At 51.8% G+C, this 18,414-nt stretch overlaps 2 protein-coding genes across 2 annotated transcripts in view; one reads left to right on the top strand and one right to left on the bottom strand.

Annotated features, from left to right (window-relative positions):
- The window catches only part of mars1 (methionyl-tRNA synthetase 1), a 34,167-nt gene extending 26,685 nt beyond the window's left edge, over positions 1-7,482 (top strand). The window contains exons 10-13 of the mRNA XM_048621216.1: positions 176-359; positions 3,809-3,880; positions 4,379-4,459; positions 7,015-7,482. Coding sequence (XP_048477173.1) covers positions 176-359; positions 3,809-3,880; positions 4,379-4,459; positions 7,015-7,143 — 466 coding nt within the window. The 3' untranslated portion in view covers positions 7,144-7,482. The remainder of the gene's footprint in view (positions 1-175; positions 360-3,808; positions 3,881-4,378; positions 4,460-7,014) is intronic.
- A 2,607-nt stretch (positions 7,483-10,089) lies between these two features.
- On the bottom strand, positions 10,090-18,353 carry LOC125488281 (DNA damage-inducible transcript 3 protein-like). The gene is made up of 4 exons (XM_048621214.1): positions 18,323-18,353; positions 17,234-17,278; positions 14,264-14,601; positions 10,090-12,807 (listed from the first exon to the last, which is right to left on the bottom strand). Exons 2-4 carry the CDS (start codon positions 17,265-17,267, stop codon positions 12,427-12,429), a joined length of 753 nt encoding a protein of 250 aa, XP_048477171.1. The 5' UTR covers positions 17,268-17,278; positions 18,323-18,353; the 3' UTR covers positions 10,090-12,426.
- Between the last annotated feature and the right edge of the window lie 61 nt (positions 18,354-18,414).

Here is an 18,414-nt window from a genome sequence, read left to right as displayed (position 1 = left end):
TCTCTCTGTTCTCTCTGTTCTCTCTGTTCTCTCTGTTCTCTCTGTTCTCTCTCTCTCTGTTCTCTCTCTCTCTGTTCTCTCTCTCTCTCTGTTTTCTCTCTCTGTTCTCTCTCTCTCTGTTCTCTCTCTCTCTGTTCTCTCTCTCTCTTTCCCCCCCACCACCCTCCCTGAGCAGGAAGCGAGCGGGCACAGTGACCGGGGTGGCCGTGAACATGACCTGCCTGCTATCCGTGATGCTCCTGCCCTACATGCCGACTGTCAGCGCCGCCATCCAGGGGCAACTGCAGGCGCCAGAGGAATGCAACTCGCTGACTGACCGCTTTGTCTGCATGCTGCAGGCTGGCCACCGGATCGGCACGGTAAGGAGTGGAGACCGGATAGGCCTTACCGTCGGGACAGAATCGCAAAAGTGCCAAAACTCCAGCTCTGGCAGCACCCCCCACCAAATCAGTACCTGCTCCCCTCCTACTGCTCGGCGTGGGAGCTGGCAAAGTGGCTTCCCTGAGAATATTGCCATCATTTATTCTCTCCGCAAGTTAACACAACCCTCCATGTAACTCCCGAGTCATACAGTTGCACGTTTTGGGAAAGGCAAATCAGGGCAGGACTTATACACTTAATGGTGTGGGCCTGGGGAGTGTCGCTGAACAGAGAGACCTTGCGGGGGGAGCAGGCACATAGTTCCTTGAAAGTGGAGTGGCAGGTAGACAGGGCGGTGAAGAAGGTGTTTGGTCCGCTCGCCTTTATGGGTCAGTGCGTTGAGTACAGAGAGTTGGGAGGGTCATGTTGCGGCTGGACAGGACATTGGTTAGGGCCACTTTTGGAATACTGTGTTCAATCCTGGTCTCCCTGCTACAGGAAGGATGTTGTGAAACTTGAAAAGTTTCAGATAAAGATTTACAAGGTTGTTGGAGGATTTGAGCTGCAGGGAGAGGCTGGGGCTGTTTTCCCTGGAGCGTCAGAGGCTGAGGGGGTGACCTTATAGAGGTTTATAAAACCATGAGGGGCATGGATAGGGTGAATAGACAAGGTCTTTTCCCCAAGGGGGTGGGGGAGTCCAAAACTAGAGGGGGATAGGTTTAAGGTGAGAGGGGTAAAGATTTAAAAAGGAACCTGAGGAGCCACATATTCACTCAGAGGGTGGTGTGTGTGTGGAACGAGCTGCCAGAGGAAGTGGGTGGGGTCTGGTACAGTTACAACATTTGAAAGGCATCTGGATGGGGACATGGATAGGAAGGGTTTAGAGGGATATGGGGCCAAGTGCTGGCAAATGGGACTAGATTAATTTAGGATATCTGGGTCGGCACAGACGAGTTGGACCGAACGGTCTGTTTCCGTGCTGTACATCTCTATGACTCTGTGGTCAGTAGTGTTATGGACCAGACCAAACCCCCTCAGAATATATCAAGATGATAGCCTGAACCCTAACTTTTATCTTAGTTATGGGAAAGTGTAAGGTGCTGTGTGTCAGAGGTGATTTGTTTGGTCAAACTACTGGCCTTTAAGCAAAATGCACTTTATTTTTTTCACACCATAGTTAACATCCAAGCAAAAAAAAATTGGCATAAGTTTTATTACCTTACTTAACCAAAGAATACGTTCTTTACCTATTAATCATCGACCGCGAAATTATAGCAGCACCCCACAGACACCCCTTTGGCAAAGGAAGATTTAGCATAACTAGTTTTCCCCACATGCCATATCTCTTCCAGTCCAGGGGAAGGGAACAGCGGAAGAAACTATCTAGCAGCCGAGAGAGAGCTGTGTCAATTCGTCCCAAACCCCAATTGAAAGCTAAACTGAAGCTGCGGGTCCGCATGAGCCTGACTCCAACTACTCGTGCTGCTTTCATCGAAAGGTAGAATAACTCTCAGAGCTGTTTCCCCACTGCCTCTAAAGCAGACTTTCCAGGACCACTGAGGTGACAGAGAAACAGAATATAACAAATCCTTCTTAAAGGCTCTTACTGTCCCACCAATTTTGACGTTGTCTGTAAACTAACTGACCATGCCTTCTATATTCTCATCCAAATCATTCACACGAACAACAGACTAAAGAGGACCCAGAATCGATCCCTGCCGAACGCCCCTGGTCCGAGAAACAGCTTTCTACCTCCACCCGCTGTCTCCTGCCGTTAGGCCAATTTTGTATCCAATTGGCAAGCTCACCCAAAATCCCACCAGACCTAGTTTTACTAATTAGTTTACCATGCGGAAATCTGATCAAAGGCTTTGCAAAGGGATCTTGATCAAATGGGTCAATGGGCTGAAAAATGGCAGATAGAGGTCTATCTGGATAAGTGCGAGGTGTTGCATTTTGGTAAAACAAACAGGGGCAGGACTCTTACAGTTAAAGGTAGGGCCTTGGGTAGTGTTGTAGAACAGAGAGACCTAGGGGCTCAGCTACATAATTCTTTGAAGTTTGCGTCACAGGTAGACAGGGCGGTGAAGAAGGTGTTTAGCACACTTGCCTTCGTTGCTCAGACCTTTGAGTGTAGGAGCTGGGGACATCACATTGAAGTTGTACAGGATGTTAGTGAGGCCTGTTCTGGAGCAACTGTGTCCGGTTCTGGTTGCTCTGTTATAGGAAGGATATTATTAAGCTGGAGAAGGTTCAGAAGAGATTTACCAGGATGGGGGAGCATGGTGGCTCAGTGGTTAGCACAGGGACAGGGACCTGGGTTCGATTCCATCCTCGGGCGACTATCTGTCCATGTGGAGTTTGTACGTTCTCCCCATGTCTGTGTGGGTTTCCTCCCACAGTCCAAAGGTGTGCAGGTTAGATGGATTGGCCATGCTAATTGTCCCAGAGTGTTCAGGGATGTTTAGTTTAGGTGGAATTAGACATGGTAAATACAGGGGTAGGGGAGTGGGTCTGGGTGGGATGCTTTTCGGGGGGGCGGTGTAGACTTGTTGAGCCGAAGGGCCTGTTTCCACGCTGTAGGGATTACCAAACGGGCCCTTCGGCCCAACAAGTCCACACCGAACCTCCAGAGCTTCCCACCCAAACCCATCCCCCTATAACCCGCCTAATCTACACATGGGGCAATCCACCCTAACCTGCACATCTTTGGACTGTGGGAGGAAACCCACACAGACACGGGGGAGAATGTGCAAACACCACACAGAGAAGTCACCCGAGGCTGGAATCGAACCCGGGTCCCTGGTGCTGTGAGGCAGCAGTGCTAAACACGGTGCCACCGTGCCGCCCCAATTCTATGATCTATGATTCTATGTTGCTATATGTGGAGGGTTTGAGTTATAAATATAGTTTGGGACTTTTTCCACTGGAACGTGGGAGGTTGAGAAGTGACCTTTAGAGGTTTATAAAATCATGAGGGCAAGAGATGTGGTTGAAGGTAGGTGTCTTTTCCCTAGGGTAGGGGATTTCAAGACCGGGGGCATATTTTTGAGGTGGGAGGGGAGAGATCTTAAAAACAGACGAGGGGCAAAGTTTTTTACACGGAGGGTGATTTGTGTGTGGAATGAACTTCCAGAGGAAGTGGTGGATGTGGGTACAGTTACAACATTTAGAAGACATTTGGATAAGTACATGGATAGGAAAGGTTTGGAGGGATATGGGCCGGGAGCAGGCAGGTGGGACCCGTTTAGTTTAGGATTATGGTCAGCACGGACTGGTTGGGCCGAAGGGCCTGTTTCCATGCCATAGGACTGCAATTATGTGCTTAATGTCAAGACTAAGTCAGCCAAGAAAATGTGAGTTCGCCTCCAGTTTCTAAAAGCTGCAGACTGTCCTCGATCCCCTGCAATTGCAGTGAGCGAGTGATCATGTGCTCATTCCTTTCCAGGTCAGTCCACTGTTCAAGAAACTGGAGGCCGATCAGATCGAGGAGTTGAGGAAGAAATACGGAGGACAGAAGGTAAATAATTCTCCTTACCCCACCCCTGGGGAGCCTTCAGATTCTGAAAGGCACTTTCAAACCCTGTGCCCGATGTTCCTGGGTTCGATACGGAGTAAAGCTACCTCTACACTGTACCACCTCCACCTAACTTCCCCATCAAGCACTCCCAGGGACAGGGACAGCACGGGGTTAGATACAGAGTAAAACTCCCTCTGCGTTGTCCCCCCATCAAACACTCCCAGGGACAGGGACAGCACGGGGTTAGATACAGAGTAAAGATCCTGCCGCTCGTTTTAAAGTGAAAGTAAATTCATTTTTGTCTGCCCTTGGAGACTTCGATCAGATCGCACCTCTCCGCCCGCCCCCCACCCTAACCTCCTAAATTCCAGAGAAAAGGAGCCTCCTTTTTGTGTCCTCTCTCCTAAAGTCCTCAGGCAGCGAAAGTAGGGCACTGGGGAATTGCGGCTCTAATCGTGTTTTCTTTTTTTCCCGTAACTGCGTGTGCTTTGTCCGTAGACCCCCGAAGGAGTCAAAGCCGCCCCCGGAGGGGAAGGAAAGGCCGACCCCAAGGAGCTGCAGGACCTGGTGAGCAAACAGGTGAGAGTCTGTGGGCCACGGGGTTGCTAGATGATCCTGTATGGATCGTGGCTTGCGCGCATCTGGACCGTGACCTGGAAGTGTTTACGTTGGGGGTTGTTGGGGTTTGGGGCAGGTTTGCTATTATGGATCAGAGCAGGCCCCCTCGAAATACTCAAAGAAAGTAGCTCACATCTTAACCTTTTTAAGGTGTGTCAAAGCCAAACGTGAAGTGCTGTGTTCCAGATACAATCCGACCGAAGGTGCGCAAAAACGCAGTTTGTTTAAACGCTATAGTTTAAGTGCAAACACAGAAACAGGAATTGGGAACGACAACGATTGGAAAACGTTGCCAAATAATGGGTACAATACCTACTACTAATGGACTGTTCCATGTAGTAACATCCCATAAACACACGCACCTCAGCAAGAAAGGCAGATTCAGTCACAGATTCTGCAATCCAGGAAGGGGGAGAAAAAAAGAAACATCAAGAACAAATTCAGAGAGAATAGCATCAAGGGTGCACCAAGTGAGGCTTCCAACTCTGTTGGAACTCTGGTCAGGCCACAGCCGGAGCGCTGTGTACAGTTTGGGTCTCTTTACTTGAGAAAGGATGCAGTGGGCACTGCGGGGGGGAGCAGAGGAGGTTCACAAGGTTGATCCTGGAGTTGAGAGGGTTGGCTTACGAGGAGAGATCGAGTAAACTGGGAGCGTACTCATTGGGATTGAGAAGAATGAGGGGGAATCTCACAGAAACATACAAAATGATGAAGGGAACAGATAAGACAGGAACAGGGAGGATGTTCCCACTGGCGGGTGAATCTAGAACAAGGGGGCATAGCCTCGAAACGAAGAGCGGGGAGCAGATTTAGGTCCGCGTTGGGGAGGAACCCCTTCACCCAAAGGGTGGTGAATGTGTGGAATTCCCCCGCCCTAGTGAGGCTGCCTTGGTGAATGTTTGTTTGTTTTTAAGGCAAAGATTTGTGAGCAGAGAAGTAATTGAGGGTTAGGGCGAGCGGGCGGGGAAGTGGGGCTGGAAAGGATCAGCCACGATCTTGTTGAACAGCAGAAGCAGGCTCGATGGGCCAAATGCCGCTCCTGACGTCCTTATGACTGGAGGGTCGCCTTTCAGCCTGTGACACCCTCCCCACCCCCACCACCACCCTCAATGTGCAACAGGGATTGGTGCTGGCTCCATTGCTTTTTGTCATTTATATAAATGATTTGGATGTGAACAGAGAAGGGATGGTCAGTAAGTTTGCAGATGACACTGAAATTGGAAATTTGGAGGAAGCGAAGAAGGTTACGTTGATCTTGATCAGACGGGTCAATGGGCCGAGGAGGGGCAGATGGAGTTTAATTTAGACAAATGTGAGGGGCTGCATTTTGGGAAAGGCAAACCAGGGCAGGACTTATACACTTGATGGTGAGGTGCTGGGGAGTGTCGCTGAACAGAGAGACCTTGGGGGGAGCAGGTATATAGTTCCTTGAAAGTGGAGTGGCAGGTAGACAGGGCGGTGAAGGTGGTGTTTGGTACGCTTGCCTTTATAGGTCAGTGCGTTGAGTATAGGAGTTGGGAGGGTCATGTTGGGGCTGTACAGGACATCGGTCAGGGCCACTTTTGGAATACTGCGTTCAATTCTGGTCTCCCTGCTGTAGGAAGGATGTTGTTAACTTGAAAGGGTTCAGAAAAAACATTTACAAGGATGTTGTCGGGGTTGGAGGGTTTGAGCTACAGGGAGGGACTGAATAGGCTGGGGCTATTTTCCCTGGAGCGTCGGAGGCTGAGGGGTGACATTATAAAATCATGAGGGGCACAGATAGGGTGAATAGCTAAAGTCTTTTCTCCAGAGAAGTGGAGTCAAACACTAGGGGGGCATAGGTTTAAGGGGAGAGGGGAAAGATTTAAAAGGTACCTGAGGAGCAACTTTTTCACGCAGAGGGTGGTGCGTGTGTGGAACGAGCTGCCAGAGGAAGTGGATGGGGGCTGGTACAATGACTATTTAAAAGGCATCTGGATGGGGACATGGATAGGAAGGGTTTAGAGGGATATGGGGCCAAATGCTGGCAAATGGGACTATATTAATTTAGGATATCTGGGTCAGCACGGACGGGTTGGACCGAAGAGTCGCACGGCTTGGAAACAGACCCTATGATCAATAGCTTCTGATGCTACTGAAAAAGTTTAAAACCCTGAAACGTGAATCTGCGAGAGCTGGTGACACCCATTCAGGCTGCATGTTTTAGAGAGGAAAGAAATAACCCTAAGGCCTCCCAACCTGAGCGCTCAAGTGGTCCTGTTCAAACTCCCTCTGGAAAGAAACCAGGACAGAACAACCTCTTAAAGCTCCAGTATTGTCACACTGTCGATTTGTAGGGGGTGGGGAGGAAGGATCGAGCTCAGAATTAAGCGCAGGGGCGGGCGCATCAGTAATGTTCGATTTTTAGAGTCTTAGAGCTGTAGAGTAGGTATTTTTTGTTTTGGTTGGGGGGTGGGGGAGGGAGGTGGTTTTAGTTTGACGTGGATGCGATCGGCGAGATTCCGTTTTTAAACACCCTCCCTCCCTCCCTCCAGGGGAGCCGCGTGCGCGATCTGAAGGCGCAGAAAGCAGATAAATCGCTGATCGACGCAGAAGTCTCAACGTTACTGGACCTCAAGAGGAAGTTGGCTCAGGCGGAAGGGAGGGCAGCGGGCAAGAAGTGAGATGGTCACATTCCCTCTACTCCTCTCTCATCCTCATCTCGACCACAAGCTGCGCAACTCTCTCTCTCTCTCTGCGTGTTCCCTCTGCTCTGGGCACAGTTCGATCCCACATGTGTTGGTGCGGTTCCGCGGCAGGGGCATGGCTGTGGGGGGCGCGAGTGCGCGTGTTTGAACGTGTTGTTGGAGTTTCCGGCAGATGCCCTGTGGCTAGGGACCTGTCCTCTTGGTGACTGGCTGCCCAGACGTGACTCGCAAGAAAACAAAAAATGCAACTGGAGCTGGGAAATAAAATTGTGTGTGTTTTATTTTTAAATTTAACACACGCTCTGAACATGGCAACTCATTTTTTTCTTTCAATTTTCTTCACTCATGCGCTGGGATGTGGGTTTTACTGTCTGTCCCAGAGTTCAAAGAACAGTACAGCACAGTACAGGCCCTTCGGCCCACCATGTTGTGCTGACCTGTTATCCTACCCTATGATCAATCTACCCTGCATCCCCTACATTTTTCTAAAAACCCAAAGAACTGCGGATGCTGTAAATCAGGAACAAAAACAAAGTTGCTGGAAAAGCTCAGCAGGTCTGGCAGCATCTGTGGAGGAGAAAACAGAGTTAATGTTTTGTGTCCGGTGACCCTTCCTCAGAACTGATGGTGGCTGGGAAAACGTCAGTTTATATGCAGAAAATAGGGAGGTGGGTGGGGTAGGGAGTAAACGATAGGATAGAGCCCAAAGAGAGAGAAATACAGTTGGACAGACAAAGGAGTTGCTAATGATCAGGCTGGGAGGGTGAATATTTGTTAATGGGGACTGTTAGTGACTAACAACAGGGGGTGTGTAGTGGCAGGCTGTGGTAACAAGGCCTGTTAGGTGGGCTGGGGGGTTGGGACATGTGAGAGATCAGGCCCTAAAATTATTGAACTCTGTATTGAGTCCGGAGGGCTGTAGGGTCCCCAAGCGGAAAATGAGGTGATGTTCCTCCAGCTTGCGTTGGGATTCACTAGAACACTGCAGCAAACCGGAGACAGAGATGTTGGCCGGGGAGCAGGGCGGTGCATTGAAGTGGCAGGCAACGGGAAGTTCAGGGTCTTTTTTCTGTGAGCAGAACGTAAATGTTCTGCGGTGGTCGTCAAGTCTACACTTCGTTTCCCCAATGTAGAGGAGACCACATTGTGAGCAGCGAATGCTGTAGACTAGATTCTGGGAAGTGCAGGTGAAGTGTTGTTTCATCTGGAAGGTATGTTTGGGCCCTTGGATAGTGGGGAGGGAGGAGGTAAATGTGCAGGTGTTGAACCTTCGCCGGTTACAGGGGAAGGTGCCGTAGGGCTGTGGGGAGGTGTTGGGGGTGAAGGAAGCGTGGACCAGGGTGTCCCGGAGGGAACGGTCCCTGCAGAAGGCGGACAAGGGCGGGGAGGGGAATATGTGTCTGGAGGTGGCGGAAATGGCATCTGATGATCTTCTGGATGTGGCTGCTGGTGGGATGGTAGGTGAGGATAAGGGGAACCCTATCGCTGTTGCGGGAGGGAAGAGAAGGGGTGAGGGCGGAAGTGCGGGAGATGGGTCGGACCCAATTGAGGGCCCTGTCGACAATGGAGCTGGGGAATCCTCGGTTGCGGAAGAATGTGGACATTTCGGAGGCTCCCTTGTCGAAGTTGGCCCTACATTTTACTGTCTTCCATGTGCCTCTCCGAGAGTTGCTTAAAAGTCTCTACAGTGTCTGACTCCACTGCTGGCAGCGCATTCCACACGCCCACCACTCTCCTTGCCACCGTCCTTAATTGCACCTCCCCGTTCCTGGAGAAGGTGGGGGTGAGCCGCCTTCTGGAACTGCTGCAGCAACCCCACCCCCCCCAACTGCGTGCACGTGTGTGTGTGAGGGACACCCTTCACACTGCCGTCAGGGAGGGAGTCCCAGCATTATGTAGCATAGGATTGTACAGGCCCTCCTTGCGTGAAGACATTTCTCCCTCATCTCAGTCCAACCCCGTCTCCTTTGGACTGTGACCCCCTGGTTCTAGACTCCCACCGCCTCCCCCAGTCATCAGGAACATCCTTCCCGTACTTTCCCCCCCTGTCCAGATGTGTTACAGGTTTCTTTCAGATCCTCCACACTACCTCGTTCTCCCAAACTCCAATGAATACAGAGCCAAAGCGCATTGAAATAGGCCTTTCGGCCCATCATATCCATGCTGACCAACCCACACCAATCCCAGTTACCGGCACTTAGTCCTATATCCCTAATTGACCCAATCTCCTCTAACACCTGGATGTTGCTGGGGTTGGAGTGTTTGAGCTACAGGGAGAGGCTGGGGCTATGTTCCCTGGAGCGTTGGAGGCTGAGGGGGTGACCTTATAGATGTTTATAAAATCATGAGGGGCATGGATAGGGTGAATAGACAAGGTCTTTTCCCCCAGGGGTAGGGGGGAGTCCAAAACTAGAGGGGCATAGGTTTAAGGTGAGAGGGGGAAAGGGACCTGAGGGGTAACTTTTTCACACAGAGGGTGGTGCGTGTGTGGAACGAGCTGCCAGAGGAAGGGGGTAGGGGCTGGTACAGTTACAACATTAAAAGGCATCTGGATGGGGACATGGATAGGAAGGGTTTAGAGGGATATGGGCCAAATGCTGGGAAATGGGACTAGATTAATTTAGGATATCTGGGTCAGCACAGACAGGTTGGGCCAAAGGGTCTGTTTCTGTGCTGTACGAGTCTCTGACTCAATGTGACTCCTGCAATCCTAAGATTTCCTCCTCACAAATGCATTTAGTCTCTGCTCAGACTTCCTTTGTGTGGGCCGAGCACTCAGCGGTTATCATAACTTTAGGAAATTTCGCATCCTAACAGCCCGATGATATGTTATCTCTGACTGGAGTAGCGCGCCCCTCAATTCGAGATGGGACGGACACTAGGATGGCGAGTGGTCATTTGGGAGTCTCAGTAAGAGGTGGCTGAAGCATACAGTCATTTTTATTGATCAGAGTTTGCTTTCTTTTAAAAAAACATTTTAACAATACGTGAAGCCCGTGTACAAGACTGAAGAGCTGAAAGGGATAACCACGCTAGACATAACAAATTGGTTCGAGGGAGGAGGGCTAGATTTATTCACATATACTCGCTAAACAAAACACAGAGAGGTTCTACTACTATATAAAAACCGAAAGAACTGCGGATGCTGTAAATCAGGAAGTTGCGAGGAAGGGTCACTGGACCCGAAACGTTAACTCTGTTTTCTCCTTCACAGATGCTGCCAGACCTGCTGAGCTTTTCCAGCAACTTTGTTTTTGTTCCAGAGAGGTTCTAACCTGATTAGTTCAAAGCTTGATAAGGGGAGGGGGAAGCATGGACCTCTAATGGGTCTGTTCCCCAACCCTCATCCTTCTAGCATTGGGGGGTGGGGAAGATGTAAAGGGTGGTGGGTTCGGAAGGTGCCATTGGTGAGTCGCTGCGGTGCGTCTCGCAGACGGTACACACTGCTGCGGCTGTGCGTTGGGGGATGGTGGGGGGAGGGAGGGAGTGTGGCAGGTGGGAGAGGGGCAACGATCGAGAGGGGTGGGGGCTGTTCTGTCCCTGGACGGTGTTGAGCTTCTCGAGTGTTGTCGGAGCCGTGCCCCATCCAGGCGGCTGGGGGGGGGGGTGTTCTCCTCCCCCACTCCCCACTCCTGACTTGTGCCTTGTCGATGATGGGACAGGCTTTAGGGGGTGGGGAGAGTCAGGAGGGGATTTATTCGCTTCAGGATTCCCAGCCTCTGACCTGCTCCTTGTAGCCGCAGGATTGATATGGGGCTGGGGGTCCTGGTTCAGTTTCTGCTCAATGGGTAACCCCCAGGCTGTTGGTAGTGGGGTGGGGGGAGATTGAGTGATGGTAACGCCATTGAACGTCAAAGGTGGGTGGGGGGGGCAATGGTTAGATTCTCTCTCGTTTGGAGACGGTAACCCCAGCGCGTTGTTATGATTTGATATACCTATGTAGAGTGAAAAGGTCTGTGTGTAGTGTAGGCAGATCATACATACAAACATCACAGGGTGATTGAACAGAGCAAGGGACACAAAGTTAACGGCTGCAAAGACAATACATAAAAAGCAAGATCAACATCAGGTTTAAAATCGGAGAGGTCCATTTAGCAGTCTAATAACAGCGAGGAAGAAGCTGTTCTTAAATCTGTTGGTGTGTGTGTTTAAGCCCTTGTAATGTTCTGCCTGCCGGAAGAGGTTGGAAGAGACTATAACCAGTGGCAGGTGTCTTTGATGATGTTGGCCGCCTTTCTGAGGCAGCGAGAAGTGTAGATGGTAGTCCATGGATGGGAGGTCGGTTTCCATGATGGTCTGGGCTGTGCACACCATCTTCTGTAGTTTCTTACGGTCCTGGGCAGAGCAGTTGCCGTACCAGGCCAATACGCTTTCAATGGTGCGTCTGTAGAAGTTGGTGAGGGACCTTACGGGACAGGCCAAATTTCCCGAGCCGCCCGAGGAAGGAGAGGCGTTGTTGTGACTTCTTGATCGTTGCATCAATGTGAGAGGTCCAGGACATATTGTCAGTGACCGTCACTCCCAGGAACGCGACACTCTGCACCTCAGGTCCGTTGATCTAGATAGGGGCATGCACCCCCCCGCCCCAATCCCCCACTTACTTCTTGAAGTCAATGACAAGCTCTTTAGATACTGAGGGATTCAACGATAGCATTGAATGTCAAGGGAGGGGGGAGCGATGGTTAGATTCTCTCTCAATGGTAACCCCCAGGATGTGGATAGTGGGGAGTGGCAGGAAATTCAGCGATGGTAACGCCATTGAACATCAAGCGGTGGGGGGGGCGCGCGGCGATGGTTAGATTCTCTCTCGTTGGTGACAATAACCCCCAGGATGTTGATAGTGGGGGGTGGGGGGGAATTCAGTGATTGTAACACCATTGAACATCAAGCATTTGGGGGGCCAATGGTTAGATTCTCTCTCGTTGGAGCTGGTCATCGCCCACAGAGATGTCCTGGACCTGAGACGAGTGACGCCCAACAACCATCTCCTTCCCTGCCAGTTCGCACTCCCCAGCTCGATCCGGGTGGGGGGGGAGGTGGGATGGTGGGGAATTTCCAAGGTGGGCATTCCGGTGGGCGGTGGGAATTCTTGTGGAATCCGCTCACGTAGCACCTCCCACCCCCCTGTCCCTTGCTGCGAGGTTCTTCGTTCTCCCCTCACTGGAGGAAGGTGAGCCGGTGACGCCGGGGGGAGGTGGGGGTGGTTACCAAAGACAGGAAGACGAAGACGACGGTGGGGACGGGAAGCCACTAGCCCCCTCAGTGAGCATCGACCACCCTCTGGATGAGCCTCTCGCGGACTTCCTGAACCTCTCTGGCCAGCTCCTCGATCCGGTGCCTCAGCCTCTCGTTCTCCCGCGTCAGATTCTCCACCAGCAGCTGGGCTGCCCCCGGGGTGGTCTTCAAGCAGGACGGGCAGCGGACCTCCTCCCTCCTCCGCCTTTTGGTCCCCCGCGCACCCTCTTCCGGCTGCTCCCGTCCCGGCTGGGAGCTGGGAGACGGGGAGGAGGAGGAGGAGCTGGATGGGAGATCCGAGCAGCGCCATGGCTCGTCGGCCAGGAGGGGCTCGTCCTCACGGCCCCCCTGGGCATGGGGGGAGAGGGGTGGACGGTCCCCGGGTCTGGGTGGCGACGCCTCTGGCTGTAAGGAGGAAGAGAACATAAGAACTAGGAGCAGGAGTAGGCCATTTAATAAGGTCATGGCTGATCTTTTTGAGACTCAGCTCCACTTACCCCCCACCCTGAACTCACCATAACCCTTAATTCCTTTACTGTTCAAAAATTTATCTAGCCTTGCCTTAAAAACATTCAGCGAGGTAGCTTCAACCGCTTCACTGGGCAGGGAATTCCACAGATTCACAACCCTTTGGGTGAAGAAGTTCCTCCTGACCTCAGTCCTACATCTGCCTCCCTTTATTTTGAGGCGATGCCCCCTAGTCCTAGTTTCACCTGCTAGCGGAAACAACCTCCCTGCCTCCACCTTATCTATTCCCTTCATAATCTTATATGTTTCTATAAGATCTCCCCTCATTCTTCTGAATTCCAATGAGTATAATCCCGGTCTACTCAGTGTCTCCTCATAATCCAACCCTCTCAACTCTGGAATCAACCGAGTGAATCTCCTCTGCACCCCCTCCAGTGCTAGTATATCTCTTCTCAAGTAAGGAGACCAAAACTGCACACAGTACTCCAGGTGTGGCCTCACCAGGACCCTATGCAGCTGCAGCATAGCCTCTCTGTTTTTAAATTCCATCCCTCGAGCAATGACAGACTAAATTCCATTTGCCGTTTTAACTACCTGCTGCACCTGCAATCCTACCTTCAGCGATTCATGCACAAGGACACCCAAGTCCCTCTGCACAGCAGCGTGCTGCAATTTTTTACCATTTAAAACATAGTCCATTTTGCTGTTATTCCTACCAAAATGGATGACCTCACACTTATCAACATTGTACTCCATCTGCCAGACCTTAGCCCACTCACTTAGACTATCTATATCCCTCTGCAGACTTTCAGTGTCTTCTGCACACTTTGCTCTACCACTCACCTTACTGTCATCTGCAAATTTTGACACACCACACTTAGTCCCCAACTCCAAATCATCTATGTAAATTGTAAACAATTGCGGTCCCAACACTGATCCCTGAGGCACACCACTGGCCACTGACCGCCAACCAGAAAAACACCCATTTACCCCTACTCTTTGCTGTCTACTGGTCAACCAATCCTTTATCCATGCCAATACATTACCCTGTAATACCGTGCGACTTTATCTTACGTAGCAGCCTTTGGTGTGGCACCTTGTCAAATGCCTTCTGGAAATCCAGATACACCACATACACAGGTTCCCCACTGTCCACCATGCAAGTAATGTCCTCAAATAATTCCACCAACGGAACAGGATTTTAGACCGATTTCGGAGACAGGGAATGAGATCAACACATTTCCCTCACCTCCCACCCCTCCACTTCCCTGTCTCCACACAGACACACTCCCACCGGAGAGAAGGAGGAGGCGATAGAGATAGGGAGGAGGGCCTCAGCAGCAGGGCTTGGGCACTGGCACAGATGTGGGAATGGGGACCATGACTCCCTTACCTCTGCGATGCCTGGGGACGGCGTGTGATCCTCCAAGACCGGGGCCGGGTACAGAATACTCTCAAGGTCCTCCAGCAGGAGCTGGTTGAGGCGCTGAGTGTCGTCTGCGGGGTCCGGGGGGCACAGGACGCTGTCCACGTCGTCCACCCAGAGCTCCTTCAGCTTCCTGTTCTCCTCCTCCACCCCCCCCGGGCGGTTGGCAGCTGGTGAGGGGTGCAGGACGCTCTCCAAGTCCTCCAACCACGCCTCCAGATCCTGCCCCGACAACGGGACAGGAGCAGCAGGGAACGGGCTGAACGCACTCCAGTCAGACATCAACTCAAGTGTCCCTGGGTGGACTGCACAAGAACAGAGACAAATGTCAGGCAGAGAGACAGATCGCCGTTTCACTCACGTTCCCTCTCTCTCTCTCTCTCTCACATACACACACACACAGTCAGGCACAGGAAACAATACAATCTTCCTGTGTCTCTCTCTCTCATACAAACAGGCAGAGAGACAGAACGCAGTGTCACTGTCTCTCACACACATACAGTAAGGTGCAGATATAGAACACAATCTCTCTCTCTCACACACACACAGACAGAAAAAGAACAGTCTCACTGTCAGTCAGGTTGAAAAACAGAATGCACGCTCCCTCTCTCTCTCTCACACACACACACACACACACACACACACACACACACACACACATAGAAAGAACAGTCTCACTGTCAGGTTGAAAAACAGAATGCAGTCTCTCTCTCTCTCTCTAACACACACACACACACACAGAGAGACAGGTGAAGAAACAACACAGTCTCTCAGGTGCACAAGCACACCGGGTCAGGCAGAGAAACAGTGCAGAGTGTCCAACAGTCAGGTGGAGAGACAGAAAACGTTGTGAACTCAGTTAGGTGCAGCAAAGAACAGTGTCAAACACATACACACACAGTGTCAAACATTATCTGATGCAGCTACAGAGTACAGTGTCAAGTACAGTACAGGTGGAGGCCTGGAGAACACAGTGTCAAACGCACACAGTGAGCAGTCTGTCCAGGGTGCGGGTGTTCAGGCACATCTGCGAGACGGTGTGTCGGCACACAGCAGATATAATGCCAGCTTGTTTATTAGACCATGGTGAATATGTAGAGAAGGCACCAGCTGTTGTTTACTGTCCAGCCCCTGCAATCGTATTTAATCCTGATCGACAGTGTTAATACCGTCACTGGATGCTGTCGGTTAGACAGGACAGAACATGGTCAGGGTATTGAAGGTCCCACAGTCTGCTGAGAGGATTAGAGCCCTGGATCATTTAGGGTGTGGCTTCACTTTTCACTCCAACTCCATTATCCCCCTGCACCCCGTCCCTATCTCCGTCACCGCCTCCAGCCCCCGACACCCACTCCCTATCTTCGTCACCCCCTCCAGCCCCCTCCCTATCTCCGTCACCCCCTCCAGCCCCCTACACCCCCCGTCCCGGAGTAAATTGGATTGTGGAGTTTAAAAGAACAAGACAGGATCTCATTGAAACCACAAGGAGCAGGAGGCCATTCAGCCCATCGGGTCTTCTCCCTGATTCAGTGAGATCATGGCTGATCTGATCACCATCAGCCCCACCCTCCTCCTGCCTTTTCCACTCAATCCCCCTCCCCCTTACTGATTAAAAACCTCACACTGGTCTAGCTCTGCTTGGATACAGGGCCCCCTGAACCGTTCTCATGGTGTTCCAGCTGGGGTCTGACTAGTGCCTTGTAGTTTTAACAAAACCTCCCTATTTTTATACCCCATTCCCTTTGGAATAAAGGCCAGCATTCCACTAGTGTTCCGTATTTCCCGCTGAACCTGGATGCTAATCTTTTTGTGATTCATGGATGAGGAGGATTCCCAAATCCCTCTGTTCCATAACTTTCTGCAGTCTTTCTCTGTTTAAGTAATACCCAGCTGTTCTAATCTTCCTGCCAAAGTGTGTAACGTCCATTTCCCCACATTATACTCCACCTGCTGTGTTTTGTCTCAGGCACACAACCCATCTATACATCTCTCTGCAGACTCTCTGTCATCGTCACCACTTGGCATCCCTAAACCTGTCAACAGTACCGTTCGCTTGCCTCGTCGGAATCATTAATACATATCGCGTGATTACCATTTCTCCAAACTCCCAGGGATACGGACCCCAACCTGCTCAATGTCTCCTCAGAAGGTAATAAGAAACCTCTTTGGGTTCGGGAACAATCTCTCATGGATTACTGTCCTTATGGGAATAGGGAGACCAAAAGGATACAGCATCCTCCAGATGTGGTCTTGCCAACCCCGTGGTACAATGGAGGAAGAGATCAGCCAGGACTGTATCAAATGGCGTGGTGTTCAGTCCACTTCTGCCCCTGTATAAGGCCAGGAGTGGGCCATTCGGCCCCTTGAGCCAGTCTGCTACCCCATTCAATAGACGTTGATCCAACATTCCTCACGTCCACCTTCCTGCCCGTTCCCCGACTGATCAGGAACCTCTCGAGCTCGATCTTCAATATACACAAGGATTCTGTCACCAACCCCCCAACAGCTCTCTGTGGCAAGGACTCACACAACCCTCGGAGAACAAATGCCTCCTCATCCCAGTCTTAAAAATATATTCTGAGGCCCTCTCAGCATTGACCTTGTCTAACCCCTCTGTGCCTAAATGAGATCACCTCTCATTCTCCTCAACTCCAGTCAGTAGAGTCCCAACCCTGTTTGGCCTTTTCTCCTAAGTCAATCCCTCCGTCCTAAGCATCATCCTGGTGAACAGCCTAAAAAAAAGAATGGGCAGAGGGGCTGAATGGCCACCTCCCGTTCCCATGTCGTTACTGTCCAGGTCTTGGGATCGATCAAGGGAGGGAGGGTGAGGACAGAGGGAGGTGAGGAGCTGGCGGAAGATGAAAGGGGAGCGGGGGTGGGCCAGTGAAGGTCAGAGCGGAGGAGGGTGGGGGGGTTGGTGGGGAGGGTCGGTCTTACCGTTCATCAGGTTTGGCAATGATTGGTGTTCCATCGTTGGAAAACCTGACAGAAAGGACAGAAATCGGCTTAGCTGGTCAGGAACAACCCCCACCCACCTCTGCTTTCTCCCTCACCTCCCTCTAGGCACGGCACAATAACACATCCGCTCCCCCCACCCCCACCACCAACTGCTTGGAAAGAACAGAAAGATCCCACAGATGGAAAGCATTACCCATGGCCTCAATTGGTGGTGGGATCTTGCTGTGCTGGAACCGACCGGCCTGTCTCCCTCGCTCGGCGGTGTGGCGCTCAGGGTCGGGGGGGATGGGGGGGGGATGAGGAGAGGAAACCGGGGTACACTGCCCCCACCCTCCACCCTGTGTGTGTGTGTGTGCAGGGATTAGGGACACCCCCCAACAGCTCCACCTGGGAGGGAGTTCCAGGATTTTGACCCCCACCGTCTGCTGCCCCTCGTCCTTCCGGGTTGGGGGGTAAGAGGTGTCGGGTTCGGAAGGTGCCGTCAGTCGGAGGAGGAGGAGCGTTGGCGAGTCGCTGCGGCGCATCTCGTAGATGGTACACACTGCTGCGGCCATGCTTCGGGGAATGGTGGGGTGGGGGGGGGGGGAGGGAGGGTGTGTGGAAGGTGGGGAGGTCTTGCTCCCTGCCCCGGACGGTGTCGAGCTTCTCGAGTATTGTCGGAGTGGAGGCAGGTAGGCAGGAGTGTTCCCTCGTCCTCCTGAGGTGTGTCAAGTCCAATACGATATACCCCAGGAAATGGGGAGACCATGGGAGACTGGGGTGGGGGTGGGGGGGATGGAAGGCAGGACCTCTCCATAGTAACCATCCCACCCCACCCCCACCAAAACCCCCTCAGACTGATATCTGGGGGAAGAATCATCATTGTGGGCCAAAGGGCCTGTGCCATGCTGTACTGTCCTATGTTCTACAAGGTAGGGGTGGAGGTTAGATAGACCTTAGGTTTAGGGTAAAAGCTTGGCACAACATCGTGGTCTGAAGGGCCTGTACTGTTCTATGTATGTTCTAATAGACCCTGTTGCCCCTTCCACACCCACAACCACCCCCCCCCGACGCCCCCAAAATCCATACCAGAGGTGGGGGCGATGCAGTGCCAGAGTTAGTGCAATGTCAGAACCGGGTTAAAATCCAGCTGGTGCTTTTTCGGAGATGCGCCCAAAACT

Source organism: Rhincodon typus, unplaced genomic scaffold (assembly GCF_021869965.1).
Source record: "Rhincodon typus isolate 14 unplaced genomic scaffold, sRhiTyp1.1 hic_rhity00000125, whole genome shotgun sequence".
NCBI lineage: Eukaryota > Metazoa > Chordata > Chondrichthyes > Orectolobiformes > Rhincodontidae > Rhincodon > Rhincodon typus.
This window is presented reverse-complemented; position numbering and strand designations above follow the sequence as displayed.